The 14,324-nt window shown below is 53.0% G+C and overlaps 4 protein-coding genes across 4 annotated transcripts; 3 read left to right on the forward strand and 1 right to left on the reverse strand.

Annotated features, from left to right (window-relative positions):
* Positions 1–143: 143 nt before the first annotated feature.
* INS49_004765 (uncharacterized protein) lies at positions 144–1,055 on the reverse strand (the record flags this gene model as incomplete). Its single annotated transcript, XM_043165553.1, has 4 exons — positions 144–379; positions 455–719; positions 787–829; positions 919–1,055. The coding sequence occupies 4 exons, from the start codon at positions 1,053–1,055 to the stop codon at positions 144–146; spliced, it is 681 nt and encodes a 226-aa protein (XP_043017682.1).
* A 1,774-nt stretch (positions 1,056–2,829) lies between these two features.
* Positions 2,830–4,967, forward strand: INS49_004766 (uncharacterized protein; the record flags this gene model as incomplete). Its single annotated transcript, XM_043165554.1, has 2 exons — positions 2,830–4,529; positions 4,616–4,967. The coding sequence occupies 2 exons, from the start codon at positions 2,830–2,832 to the stop codon at positions 4,965–4,967; spliced, it is 2,052 nt and encodes a 683-aa protein (XP_043017683.1).
* Positions 4,968–5,729: 762 nt separating this feature from the next.
* On the forward strand, positions 5,730–6,780 carry INS49_004767 (uncharacterized protein; the record flags this gene model as incomplete). The annotated part of the gene is made up of 3 exons (XM_043165555.1): positions 5,730–6,024; positions 6,087–6,391; positions 6,445–6,780. The coding sequence occupies 3 exons, from the start codon at positions 5,730–5,732 to the stop codon at positions 6,778–6,780; spliced, it is 936 nt and encodes a 311-aa protein (XP_043017684.1).
* Positions 6,781–8,698: 1,918 nt separating this feature from the next.
* On the forward strand, positions 8,699–11,525 carry INS49_004768 (uncharacterized protein; the record flags this gene model as incomplete). The annotated part of the gene is made up of 5 exons (XM_043165556.1): positions 8,699–9,075; positions 9,138–10,455; positions 10,546–10,745; positions 10,970–11,166; positions 11,221–11,525. The coding sequence occupies 5 exons, from the start codon at positions 8,699–8,701 to the stop codon at positions 11,523–11,525; spliced, it is 2,397 nt and encodes a 798-aa protein (XP_043017685.1).
* Positions 11,526–14,324: the final 2,799 nt, after the last annotated feature.

Consider the following 14,324-nt stretch of genomic DNA (forward strand, 5'->3'; position numbering starts at 1 on the left):
CAAAATAAGAATCCATCGACATAGGCCAGGCTGTGCTTGACCTTTGGGATTAGATATAAAAGACAGAAGGGGGAAAAGGCCTTCGTGCATGCGTGCCAGGGAAGAGATATGAACCTAGTACCAGGATTTGTATCTGTTCCTTGCTAGAGGTATGTGTCGAACCACCTGACAGACTGCAAGAAAGCCGACTCCTTTGCAAACACCTCCTCAGGATTGAAAGAATTGTCCGCCTGCAGATTTAGAGTCTCACCACGGAGTCCAAAACCATGGTTCCTGTTCCCATACACCACCGACTGGTAAGGAGCAGCCGTGGCTCGACTATTATTGAGCGTGTCCACAATGTCATTTACCAAATCTCTAGGCATCCTGTTGTCGATCTCTGGTTTTCCAAATGTCAGCCTTGCCATCGTACAGCAGTCCTAGTTATCGAGTCGGGAAGAGCATATAAACATACCTGCGAAAGCATAGGTGATGGGCCCGGATACCATGCCGATCTCAGCCAGAGTGTCGTCGACCCCGGACGCCGCCTGGCTGGGAGTGACAGCAAAGGTGGCATCCGAGCGGACGGTACGATTCTCCGCGAGGAAGCGGGCCGAGTAGTAACCGCTGTAGCAATACCCGAGGATGCCGACCCGAGGGAAGCCGAGTGAGTTGCGGGCGTATTCGATGGCCGTCTCGACGATGGGGTCGGTCACTGGGAAGGTGGCCCTGCCACCACACTCCGACATCAAAGTCAGGATCTGACGTTAACGGGTACGGTGCCGGGCCCCCTTCGAAGGTGTCCACGGCCACGGTGAAGAACCCTGCGCGGGCGTAGCTATCTGCCATTCTGCACGCATCACCTCCTTGTTAGTATATAGCCCAGACAAGAGGATGCTTCAAGCGACGTTTGCTGCTGTGCCACTGTCATTTACTTACCGCAGCGCATGGGGGATTGCCAGCCCGTAGATATCCGGGAGAACCAAGACTGCCTTGTCAACGCAAGCTGAGCTGTTGTCGGCTGGTCTTGCAAAGTAAATGGAAACTAGAACGAGCAAGATCAGCTGTGTCCACATCCTGCTGAAACTTCCTCTTGTTGAATCCGACTGACCTCCACTGACATTCCGGCAGGCTACCCTGTGGCTCTCCGTCGTTGAGAAGCCAGGCAGTGTTCAGCAACTCTGCAGCAACGAGAGAGCAGGAGCCTGCAAGGCATACTTTGAGCAGCGTGGACGCCAACACGATTCGTGATGGAATAACAGTGCAGTCACCCGTTTCCGCTATCTGTGTGAAAAGACGACAAATCTCAGATATGGACTCGCCGGAGGATCACATTTGTAGGGCATTTATATTCAAGCTCTTCTCGAAGAATGCCGTCCATCTCCTCAGGCGCTGCGCGTACGATGACGAGGAAACGTCTCATTCAGCACATTCTCTGTTGCATTCTCATTTCATGTTCAGAGCTAAAGGCGTGGCTATCTGGGGTCAAAAATTGAAAATGGGGTCCATGGCGAATTTATGTCAATCAGATTACGGGGCATGCTTTTGCATGCTTTTAAGGTTTGTGCTGTCCCTGCGTGAAGTTGCAATGAAGACCAAAGATACTTTCCGTGCACCCGAAGCACTTTCAGTGTTGAATGCATACCTAATTCATGGCTTGAACCACTAAGTCAATATCTGACTATGCCATGTAGGTACATCACACCTGAACGTGTGGAATATATTAAAGCTGAACACTTGAACAGGCTCAAGTAATTGTTACCCAAACACCACCGTATTGTGTCTTGCCAATGGTACTCAACAAAGAAGATTCAATATCGCAGTTCTTGCATTACTTCCTGCTAATTATGAAGAGGCTTGACAAGCGGGAAACTAAAGATGTGTACTTCGCGTAAATACCGCCGCTCCTTTCTCCTTTACAATTCATTTTGTCCCGTGGAAGCACCAGCCAATGAGACTGGAGGTAGATATTATTACTCAGCTACTCGGTCATATTGGGTCCTCACGTCTCACCTAGGAGAGTCGCTCGACAGTCTCTTAAACTAGGTATAATATACAAATACTGTTAACTAGAATTGAGTCCGAGTTACGTAGTCTCAGGGTGGGTGTTGTCAACCCAGAGACGTGACCGGCCATTTGTTGACGTTTGACACACTCTGTGTTGATTCACTAGCCTCCAAGTAAGAGTATCTTAAACAAAAGGAGAAACACCAAGATGATTTCCTGAAGAGGAAATCCCAAGACAACTGCAATGTATCTATCAGTGAAAAGCCAAGGGGGCGCATTCTCAGATATCCAGCCAACATGACCGCTCAAGTCAGGTACCGTACGCAGGATTCGTATGGGATGAGGGATTCGGAAAGGGTTTCACAAGTACAAGAGCAGGAGACAGAGATGGGATAAAATTGGGAATCTGTTGGCGGATTCGAGCCCAGAGGCGGTGCGGTGTGTGTGGTTCAGCACGGCTGCCATGCGTCCGCCAATGCTGCAGCCAAGATCTTACGCCCCAAGGGCCGTAGTTGAGCTCCCAGTGCTCGGAACGTGCTAAGCGGTATAGCCCGGGGGCAGCCAAGGCGTTAAGATTAGAACTGGCCCTACCCGCCCGCACAGCTCAGTCCCTTGGCGTCACCAAGGTGAGATGTTCGAGCTTGGCGATGACGGATAGTTCCTTAGCAACGGAACCCCTAGCTGCAAGCTGAAGAGAAAAGTGTCGGTCGAGCCCTGAGGCCGTTCATCTATAAGGATGGACTGTCCCTGCCTCGTCGCAGCCAGGTGGATCGCCCTGATCAGCCCGCCAACCCTTTCTCCAAGACTTCAACCGCAAGCCAACAGCACTCGATCGACATCTCCATGGCTGAGGGCGACATCCGACCGCTCACCGAACCGGAGATCAACAGCTTCCTCGACGACCTGGACCACAACAAGGATGGCTTCATCGACTACACCGAAGTAGAGCAGAAGCTCGACGCCGTGTACGACGAGCTCGTCCAGGGGAAACCGCAGGCCCACCACCGCCTGCACCGGCACCATGAGCACAACACAAAGCAGGACCAGGACCGCCATGCCTTCCTCCGCAGCATCATCGGCTCCGACGTGCAGAAGATCCCGCGCTCCGACTTTGCCGCCCGGGTGCGCGAGTGGGGCGTCCCCTCGATGGAGCAGGACAGCGAGGCCGACGCGTGCCAGAAGGCGTACATGCGATCTCTGGGGGTATGGCGGCGGCTGAGATCGTACTGGGCCGTCCACGGGCCCGAGATCGCTTTCCTGTGCCTTGTCGTCTCTCTCCAGACCGCCTTTGGCGTGTGGCAGTGTGTCAAGTACGCAACGACTCCACAGTATCAAGCCGCGTTCGGGTGGGGGGTTGTCCTCGCGAAGACGTGCGCCGGGGCACTGTACCCGACCTTCTTCTTTGTGATCCTGAGCATGTCGCGGTACTTCTCGACCTTTATGCGCAAGTGGTACCACGTCAGCCGGTTCATCAACTGGGACCTGGGCCAGAGCTTCCATGTCAAGATGTCCTGCGTCGCGCTGGCGCTGGCCACGCTGCATGCGATTGGCCATCTGACCGGAAGTTTCAACTGGGGCAGCAGGCAGAGTAACGAGGACGAGGTCGCGGCTCTGCTCGGCCCGGATGCAGTCCCCAGGCCGTACGTGAGATATGTGAGGTCCCTGCCCGGTTGGACAGGCATCGTGGCTCTCGGCTTGTTCTATCTCCTTGCGCTGCTGAGCATGCCCGTGGTCCGTAAGTGGAACTACGAGGTTTTCCAGCTGGGACATCTGCTCATGTTCCCCATCATCGGGTTGATGATGGCGCATGGGACTGCCGCACTCCTGCAGTGGCCAATGTTCGGCTACTGGCTCGCGTTTCCGACCCTGCTGGTCCTCGTTGAGCGGGTCACCCGGATAGCTGTTGGATTCCACCGCATCCCGGCCACTTTGACTGTGCTGGACAGCGAGACCGTCGAGGTGAAGGCCACCATCCCGAGTGAGCGGCTCTGGAAGTACCAGGCTGGACAGTATGTCTTCCTGCAGGTGCCTGAGCTTGGGAACTTTCAATGGCATCCCTTCACGGTGTCCATTTGCGTGGGGAAGGAGATGCGGCTACACATCAAGACAGACGGTAACTGGACTGGAAGGCTTCGAAAACTGGCTACTAGTAGTGAGAGCGGCAAAGCCGAGATTGAAATCGGGATCAATGGTCCGTTTGGTGCACCAGCTCAGCGCTTCTATGATTTCAGCCACACCATCGTCGTTGGGGCGGGTATTGGTGTTACGCCCTTTTCTGGAATCCTTGCCGACCTCCAGGCCAGAGATGATGCCGCTCACGGACATCCCGGACACGCGGATGCCCACAAGAACGAAAAGGAGGCCTTGAGCAACGCTGCCCAAGCAGACGCCAAGCCGGTCGCCCCTCCGCCTCCCCATCACCAGGCAGATTCCAGCCAGACCACGCTGGCGGCTGAGAAACCCAAGTTCGCAGATGACTACCGACGGGTCGACTTCCACTGGATGGTCCGCGACCGAAACCATCTCCTGTGGCTTTCAGACCTGTTGAACGAGGTCAGCCGCAGCCAGAAATGGCACGCACGACAGCGCCCACCATCTTGACGTTAGGATCTCCACGCACGTCACGCAGAAGCGCAAGAACATCTCCACCCACGTCTACCGATGGCTCCTCGAGATGCACCGCACGCCCGAACCACCCAGAGAGCCCGCTCACGGGGCTGATCAACCCGTCGCTGTTCGGCCGCCCAGACTTCACCAGCATCCTCGACTCGCACTACGAAGAGATGCTGAAGTACAAGGCGGTCCTGAACGAGAGGGACCCCCGGCGCTGGAGCGACGAGGAATTCAAGGTCGGTGTCTTCTTCTGCGGCACGCCTGTCGTGGGGGAAATGCTGGCGGACCGCTGTCGGCTCTTGAGCGCGAGGGGGCGCAACGACTCCAGCAAGATTGAATACCACTTCATGATGGAGGTATTCGGATGAGTTGTAGAACATAAGATTTCATTTGTTTTCGGATGTGGTGGCAGCCTGCTACGGTTGATCGAACGGACTCAGAACAGCCTAGGGATAATTCCTGTGACACCAGATGAGGTTATCCTCAGGGAGAGGGAAAATTATCCTGGACGAAATACAGCATTATCCTAAGGGAGTATATTCCGTTGGATGGTGTCCCAAAGGATGTCATGCTGGTCTTTTGTGTAACATTAAAACACTCCGATGATCCGGTATTAATGATTCACGAATAACATTTGCAACTTCATGTTGTAGAATGGACCCTGTACGAGTCTCGGTCTTCAAAAGGACTTTCAAGTTGTGGCAAACTACAATAGACCATTTTTTGAGGATAAAGTACCGTGTTGCCCAACGTCCATTAATGAGCGCTCACGTTTCTGGTTACGAGCCATGCCAAGGATGACGATGACCCCTGAACAGTCTCGTGGTGTTTAGAAGGCTCCACACCTCGTTGCGCAACCACAAAGCGTTACTCATTAACCGGGTCCGAAATAAGGGGCAGTGGACCCGCCTGACAGACGCAGTCAAACCACCGTTGACCGCGGTTTGCTGGCAGCAGTCGGAAAGCCGGATTCCACTGCCACTCACCTCAACCTGTTACTTGCTGCATCCCCTTGCACAGCACGCTGTCACAAGCCCATGTTGTGGTCGCCTTCAACCTGTCGCTTCACAAGACGCCGGAGATAAAGCCAGCGCGCCGCTGCATATAGATCACCACACGTTGCTGGCAACATGGTCGGGGTTCGCTTTGCAGACTCGGTCGAAATGGAGGAGAGGGAAGGGAACGGCTTTGACAAAAGAGAGACCGACGCCTTCATCCAGGATGCCAGATCATCATCCTTCGACATGGACCGGGATCCAGCTGCGCGACCCAGGAACGCGCAAGCCAAGCGCCGGCTGATCCAAAGCTCAATGATCCCGTGGATCCTGACCTGCTTGTTTGCATTGACGTCTTTTCTCCTGCTCCTTGAGCGCTACGGGATACGTAAATTCGGCACATATGAAGACAGGTTGTCTACGGATCTGTGTATGTTTGTACCTTGTATGGTTTATGGGTCGAGCGCCCTTCTGACAGGATACTCACATCAGGGAGCCTGAGACGAGTCCCTCTCGAGGTGAAACGCTTCGTCGGCAGCCCGAAGTTTGATGAGAACGGTACTATGTGGATGGATGCGACTGATCCCGAGGCGAGGTGGCCGGACAACCTGAGGTTCACAGGTGACCTGTCAGACGAGATCGACGATAACTGGAACGAGATCGTGGAGGACCGGTACTTCTCTGTTTCTGAAGCTGAAGCTATCGAAGCGTGGGGCGACAGAAGGCATGAGTATGTTGATGAGGAATACGGCGGATATACCGCTGGACTAGATGTGTTTCACACGCTCCATTGCTTGGTATGTCGACTAGATCCATATCAGGTGGAACATGACAGTTGACTCGAGATCAGAACAAAGTTCGGAAAGCGATATACCCGGAATATTACGGCAATGAGACATCTGTCAGGACGCAAAAAGCCCATCTCGACCACTGCATCGACTCGATCCGCCAGCACATCATGTGCTACGGGAGCACGACACCGATCCCCACCAAATGGAGGGAGGGCGCACAGCGACAACACTTTGACTCGAACCAGGATCACGTGTGCCGGAACTTTTCGCACCTGCACAGGTACATGACGCGGCGGAGCAAAGGTGGTGATCTATACGCCCCGCGCGACAAGTCACTGATGGGAATGGCAAAGGCATGGGAGCACGAGTGGGAGGAGAACGACCTTCCTCACTGAACGCCTTCATGACCGTTCGATGAGCGAGACTCGACGGTCCACGTCACACGAACGCGTGACAGACACGCTTGCGGCGTCCCGGGTTTTCGGGCACGCTCAGAGCCCCGGAAGGATTCTTTTCGGCGGAGGCTGGTTCGAGACAAAACTGCCTAGGCGTGGTCGTTCCCAATTCAAGGGCCAGGGTTGCTGTTGAGAGGAGAGATGGCGGATGAGATGAACAAAGTGTTCACTCAACTGCTAAGCATTATAGATCGTGGGAGGTAGCGTCCGTCCTGGCAATGCCCAGCCTAAGGATCTCACATCGCTGCTTATCGCCGCTAGCAGGGGTTCCCCCCAGGCGGCGGTTTAGTCAGAGGACAAAGATAATCATGAGCGGAGCAAGACGCGTTAATGTGGACAATCAACACTATCCGGACTGCCGGACCGTCCTGTATTTGTTCACCAATCGATCCCGGCTATTGATAACAAAGCCTGAAAAGCGGAATGGCAGAATCTGGGGAATGGGGCCACGGGATCCTCCCTGAGTCGGATCAGAAGCCTCAGATTGTCAACGCCCGCACGGCCCTGTCTCGACTGCTAGTTAAATCTCATCTAGCTCGAGTGCTCACTTCAAGCTGAGAGGCTGAGACCTCATCCGCTGTCAACGTTGGACAGAAGGGAAAGCTTGTGATGAACCAGTACGCAGTATCACACAGGGCCCACCACATCGGCTCCCAAATTACTATTTTTGCTGCTAATATGGACTTTGGAAGTCTAACCTATCAAACACGTCGACTACCTCTAGTATGCATCTGACTGCGGGGATTTTCTTTATCTAGATAATCAGACTAGTGCAATGAGCTGATTTTATGGCTGCTCTGGTAATTAAAGATCGCGACTAAGAAGACGCTCATAACAAAAGACGTGCTTCCTCATTCTCCCGCTATCGTCCTGTCCTTGGCCTTAGGCATTGGCTACAACCAGTTTGCCCTTTCGGAAAGTCCACGCGGCCGGTCTTATCAGTTTATCCTACGCCCTCGCCGGAGCTGCGTCTCTGGGCTTGTTTCTGGCAACCAAAAAGCATCGGAGATCTTTCTTTGATGAGAGATTGATCAGCACTGTCGCACATCGACTATTTTTCTTTCCTCCGATGGCGTCTCTGGCCCGATATTCTCCGCCTAACGTACTAGTATCGTAAGTGGCATCTCCGTGATTACATTGTCAGACAGTATAGAACAGGCAAGCTATCGCCCTGTACATACCAAACCCCTCCCCAACCTCCCCACTTTGCTCATCCATCGTAATCATTCTCATTGCCGCCCTTCCCCCAGCCACGCTGTTGTGCTTCGGAATAGAGAATTACGAGCTGGAACCGCCCCGCATGTATATGACTATCCAGATGTATGTAAGCCGCGACGTGAGACATTGTGTAACCAGGCAGCCAATTGCCTACTGCATGAGGTTGTACCGTAGGGCAACCGCCGAGCCGGTCCTTCGGCCCCTCGTCTCACACGCAATTGGATGGCGTTGTGCACACAAGTCCTAGTCATCAAGCTAATGCAAAAAGACCCCCCTGCACCGATTGTGCCGGTCAACCTGCCGTGGGACATCACCTCCGAGTCCAGCCTTCGGGGTCATTCTTGATAAGATATGGACAACAGATATACGCTCGAGGACGATGACCGGGATAGGATAGCTTATCCATTGCTACGAGATACAATAACGTTAATTTCATGGGCAGATCTTTGATTGGGCCGCTTTCCCATGAGAACTAATGTCTCTCGCAGGGCTCTGGCGATGTCTCTTGAATATATAGAGTCGGGAAATGTTGATCCAGATCCCCCGAACCCCTCCCACTGCTGACATCTTGTTCTAGCCATACACTTGGCAAACCTCATTGATGTACTGATTATAGTTGAGAGGAACCCCTCAATTCATGATGAGGCTGTCCAAAAGTACTTCCGCCACTGGCGCTCTGAGCGCGACTTTGATCACGCTCGCGTCTATAACTGAGCATGTCCTTGCTCTACCATCACCTGAGCCCAAAGCATCCTGGGTCCGAAAGGGCCAAGGTCGCAAGGCAATATCAGATGTGCTCAGGGGAAAGAGAGACCACCTACGTCGGTCCGTTCCATCGCCTGCCAACGAGACCGAATCTTGTGTCGGGACACTGGCGGCCCAGCTTTCTGCGCCCAAGGTGAACATGTGGGCTGAGATTGAGGAGGCCGACGCGGCCGCCGTTGTCGCATGGCTCTTCAGCCAGCCCGAGTTCAATTTGACCACCACTGAGAACGCGACGGAGTGGGACAACACGGTGTAAGTAGCCAGCCGACCCACCCCCTTTTCAACCAGGGACCCCTTCTGATTCATCTAACCAGGTTGCTCGTTGAATCGATCCAGCCGAATAAATCTGACGTATTGCCGTATATCGATGGCGCCGCGTCACAACCACCGAAATGGGCGAAAGCAATTCTGGACATGCGGGCGTTTAAGGAGCCGTACTACCAGGAAATCATGGTCGGCCCTCTGCCGATAGATAACTCGACAACCACCTGGACCCCTCATTCCTATCCATTAACTAAGAACAGTGGTGGGAAAGTGCGAAATCTGGAAGCTGACTCCGAAAAGCTGTTCAGCGAGTGGATTCACCCAATCACTGCCTCTGTTGCAGACATTACCCTGGATCTCTGGAACGGCACAGCCATGGGATTGGACAATGATACCCTCGACGTCTTTGGAATCGATCCCTATTGGCAGGACGACGGAAGAGTCATCCGGTGGGACACATTCTGGAACATACCTCAGGACGATTTCGACGCCGAGACGCTTCTGCCTCTAGGGTTATTCTTCAAGTCTGATATAACCGGGCGGGATCCTAGCCAGTGGAGCCTCGAGGGGTGGCTTTATAACGGCGTCTTCTACGAGACCACCGAAGACTTCCGTACCGCTTATTGGAGTGAAGGGTTTGAGAAGCTTGGTGCTAACGTCGAGGGCCGTTGGGCCGGGACGGACCAGCAGGGACCAGTCATGCCAATGGATACCCTCTTCCCGCCAACGATGGTCTCACCAGCAGGCTCCCGGTTTGGTGTCGACCGCGAGCAAAAATACGTCGAGTGGATGGATTTCAGCTTCTATATCGGATTCTCTCGCGACACTGGGATCTCACTGCACGATATTCGGTACAAGGGAGAGCGGCTCATTTACGAGCTGGCTCTGCAAGAGGCACTTGCCCACTACGCCGGGAATGATCCAGTGCAGTCTGGAACTTCATATCTCGACACGTACTACGGCTTTGGACCTTATGCTTTTGAGCTCGTGCCGGGGTACGACTGTCCCACATACGCAACATACCTCAACACGTCCTTCTATGTTTCTGAAACCACACACACCCACATTAACAGCATCTGCCTGTTCGAATACGATGCCGACTTTCCCATCCAGCGCCACAGCACAAATAAATATGTGTCTGTGACGAAGAACACTTACTTCGCCGTCCGTTCTGTGTCCACAGTGGGTAACTACGATTACATGTTTACCTATACGTTTTTCATGGACGGCTCGATCGCAGTCGAGGTTCGCGCCTCCGGCTATATTCAGTCTGCATACTTTGCGCAGAATCAAGACTACGGATTCCAGATACACGACCATCTGAGCGGATCCATGCACGACCACGTGCTCAATTGGAAAGTCGATTTTGTGAGTGATTCCCGGCCTTTTCTCTATTAAGGCATGAGCCAGCGCCTACCATTCAACAGTTTCCAGATTGCTGACGTGAGGTCTTTACAGGACATCCTTGGAACAGAGAATAGTGTCCAGTTGATGAGCCAAAGGCCCGTCACTACCACCTATCCCTGGTCGGGCAACAAAACCCGGAACACCATGAGACTTGAGCGGTCTTTCATAGAGACTGAAGATGATGGACGATTCAACTGGGATTTCAACGGACAGACTCAGGTGATTGTCGTGAATCAGGAAGAGAAAAACCAGTATGGCGAATACCGCGGGTACAGAAGTAGGTCCAGGCTCCACCCCCAGACGTCCGAACGACATCGCATGGTCAGCCGCCGTTGGTCAAGGAGCATCACAGGTTCAGACTTTTTGAACAAGTGTCCTTCATTTATATACGAGACTACAGAGGAGACACGCTGACACATTCGTACCTAGTTCTGCCGTATACGGGCTTGGCACACTTGACTGTGCAGAATAGCAGTAATCTGGTCAACGCTGCCCATTGGGCCGAACACGACCTTCAGGTCACAAAGCGCAAGGATACCGAGCCCAAAAGCGCTCACAGGTTCAACAGCCAGGATGTATACGACCCTCCTGTTAACTTTGACGATTTCTTTGACGGGGAGAGTCTGGAGCAAGAGGACTTGGTCGTCTGGTTCAACCTAGGAATGCATCATGGTGGGTACCAGTCTTATTCGTGCTATTTCGATTTATTCTAAGGTCATCTTACAGTTCCGCACACGGGTGACTTGCCGAATACCGTTTTCACCACGGCTCACTCGGGCATGCAATTTATGCCGAGCAATTACTTTACTGGTGACCAGAGCCGCAATACCGTCAACATGGTCAGGATCAACTACAAAGATGGCAATACTTCCGCGGTGGAGCTTTTCGGTCAGAAGAGCGAGGCTGGAACGTGTGAAATCAACTATGCCCCAGGCGAGGCTGATCTGTGGGGATATACTGGCGACGTGGTCGTCAGGAAGTTTCCTTATGATCCCAACAATCCTTACTTTGAGACGGACTCGATCGTGTAGACAGAGCAGGCTTTAGAGCAGATTATTTAGTTAAATAGTTGCGTATATAATGTTGTTTCGTCTAGTCCTTCGTTGCGTATTGTCCCGGCAATGCATGGCTCTCTGATTCTCACGGTCACGAAATGATGGCACTCTAACACAACTTACACTGACCCGCAGACAGGATTCCACGTCACAATCATTTGTGTGAATGTAAGTCGTCTTTTTGACGTGAGCAAGTTTTCGAGAACCTGGACATTCGAATCACTCGCTTGCCACCACGCATACCGATAACTGGCGATTTCATATACTTTTACTCGTTTTCCATGTTTTTGGCTCCTCTGGTACCTTGCCCGACAGGCAGAGCTGACCCCATGCGGCGGATGCTCATACCCGCATTCTTCGTTCGCCAAGGCAACAACAGCGTCGAGTAGTGGCACATCGCCCGCTTTAGCCTTGGTCGCGCATGCAAAGAACACTGGCAGTACAAAGCTGCATACACGCAGCTGATGGGCCTCGGTTAGGAGGTCAAAATCATCTTTTGGCCCCCGGGTCATTCTTTCCATGGCCACAGAAAGGGTGTCCTTGATAATGGAACCACGTTGACTTAGCCCAACGAGGCCATAGAGCCCGATCCGGACTCGAGAAGGGAATTTGGGGTGGGGAAGGGCGCGGGGGTGGAGTCCTTGAAATCCCACAAGGGGGGTATCCCACAGGAGGTTATTCCACAGGAGGCTATCCTATGGAAGGTTGTCCTAGAGGAGGTGATCCTACGGTAGGTCATCCTAGGGGTGGCTATCCTATTGCAAATTATCTTATTGTAAGCTATCCTATCGCAGGTAATCCAAAAGGAGGGCAGGTTGACACATATAAAATAGCTAAATGCAATCGGTTTCTCAGTTCTGTGAATGCTTCCTGGCTCCGTTTGCCGTTAAGAGCGCCTCCAAGACTGAAAACGTGAATACACAAAATATGCCTTGGTGAGTGGAGCTCCTTGTTTTCTGGACTGGGAAAACCAAAGCTTGCAAAACTTTCAATCATCGTCGGTCTCCGTTTGCACTTCGTGCAGTTTCTCTTCTGTGCCCAACAAGTGGCAGTCGGTTTTCCTTTGCTGACTATTGGAAAACCTTTTGAGTCATCATATTTTGGTTCGTCTGTGGCAGGCGACCATTTCGATTCTTCCTTTTCGAGGTCAAACGCCCATCGCGAGGAGCCGAACGAGACCGCGATTTGAATAGGCCAGCCGGAACACAGCTGTGCGGTGGCAATCATCGCCAGGTGCAACACGTCGACCTATCCAGAGCTGCAATGCAATTATTGCAAGCCTCTGCGAGATGACTGTTTGGAACGTCAGGATCAGACCAGGAGGTGCCTACCCGAAATGTCTCGTTGTGCCTTCGAGTGGACACGGGCATTCGATGCAGAACAATTGAACCTTTAATGAGCAGTGGCAGCACGAGAAGGAGTGCCCATGTCCACCGCACTTCTGGGCTTGAGCTGGTAGGCCATCGGGGAAGATAATGAGGGTCAGGGTCGAATAGAAGCCAGTGAGCAGCTACTGAAGCATGCCTTCATCCGAGCCAGAAGAAATATCATACTCTGCCATCCTATCAATCTCCTCTTCTGTCTGTGACCATAACAACTCGTTAGGCAGTGTTGGTCTTCTGGAAAGACGCATCAGCAACCAGTGGATGAGACGGACTGCGTTGGGCGTCTACGCCGACAGCAGTGATGACTGCGTCTCGATACAAGATTCCCGGATCGTCACAATGCCAAGCCAGCTTGGCTGGATGAGAAAATGATTCACACGGCGTAGGGTGAGTCGCAACCGAGTTATGACCTATTTGTCAGCTCGAGTGTCCGCTCCGCCCTTTATTCCTACCCTGCGGCGCTAATGTTCTTGGGCAGATTATTCAGTGAGGCTGCCGTTGCCCAACTCGATTGGGTTTATTTGTTTTAATAGTGTTTTGGAGTACCGCATCTTACTAATAGTCTACCTACTGCTCTGCAGCCAAAGAGCTAAAGGGATCGACATGGTAGCACCGACGACAATATTGGAGAGCTCATTGGAGATCGTGACTCCCGCATACACCTGGCACAGCATTGAATCTGCTCCCAACTCTCTCGATGACAGGCTGTTCTTTGTCCGTATGACTACACACACTGCGTCGAGGTCGGGGGACAGCGGGCCGAAAAGGAGGGAAAAGGAGCTCATACGCCGTCCGACGTTGACAAAGCCCTGCCGATGTTTAGCCGACTCAAGCCGGCGACTCGCCTCGAACAGTGGCCTGGCCTTCCGAGTGTTAGTCGACTGCTGTCCGCTGCGGCGGGTTTCCCGTGCAGGGTTTCTCCACAGAGATCGCCTGGGCCAGAATCTTACTGGGCCGCCTCTTGGCAGGCGAGCTCGAGCGCTGCCCCAAAGGAGTTACAGTATCAGCGAGAATTCCTGCTCCACAATGATGCTGGCGTCACTGTGTAACTCGCCTCCACGACACCGCCAGAACGTCACGAGTCGACCTGCCCGGGCCGGTGAAGCTGTGTGCATATAAGTATAAAGACTACGTGCGTATGCTTTCACTCGGGTATTTATATACCCAGGGAAACACAACAAAACGTCTTGCGGGTATATATATATCCAAGGAAAACACGACAAGACTTCCTGTAAACGCCAGCCTGACATTGATACAGCCTGCCTACGGAGTTCCCTTGTCCATACCAGGCACGCTCTGCTGTGTTGCGTACAGCGCATCGGATCCCAGGCCATCTCGCCCCATATTTTCAAGAACTTAGAGGTGCCTAAAGGCGCTGCTGGACGACGTC

The sequence above is a fragment of the Diaporthe citri genome (genome assembly GCF_014595645.1).
Source record: "Diaporthe citri strain NFHF-8-4 chromosome Unknown scaffold_13, whole genome shotgun sequence".
NCBI classification, from domain to species: domain Eukaryota; kingdom Fungi; phylum Ascomycota; class Sordariomycetes; order Diaporthales; family Diaporthaceae; genus Diaporthe; species Diaporthe citri.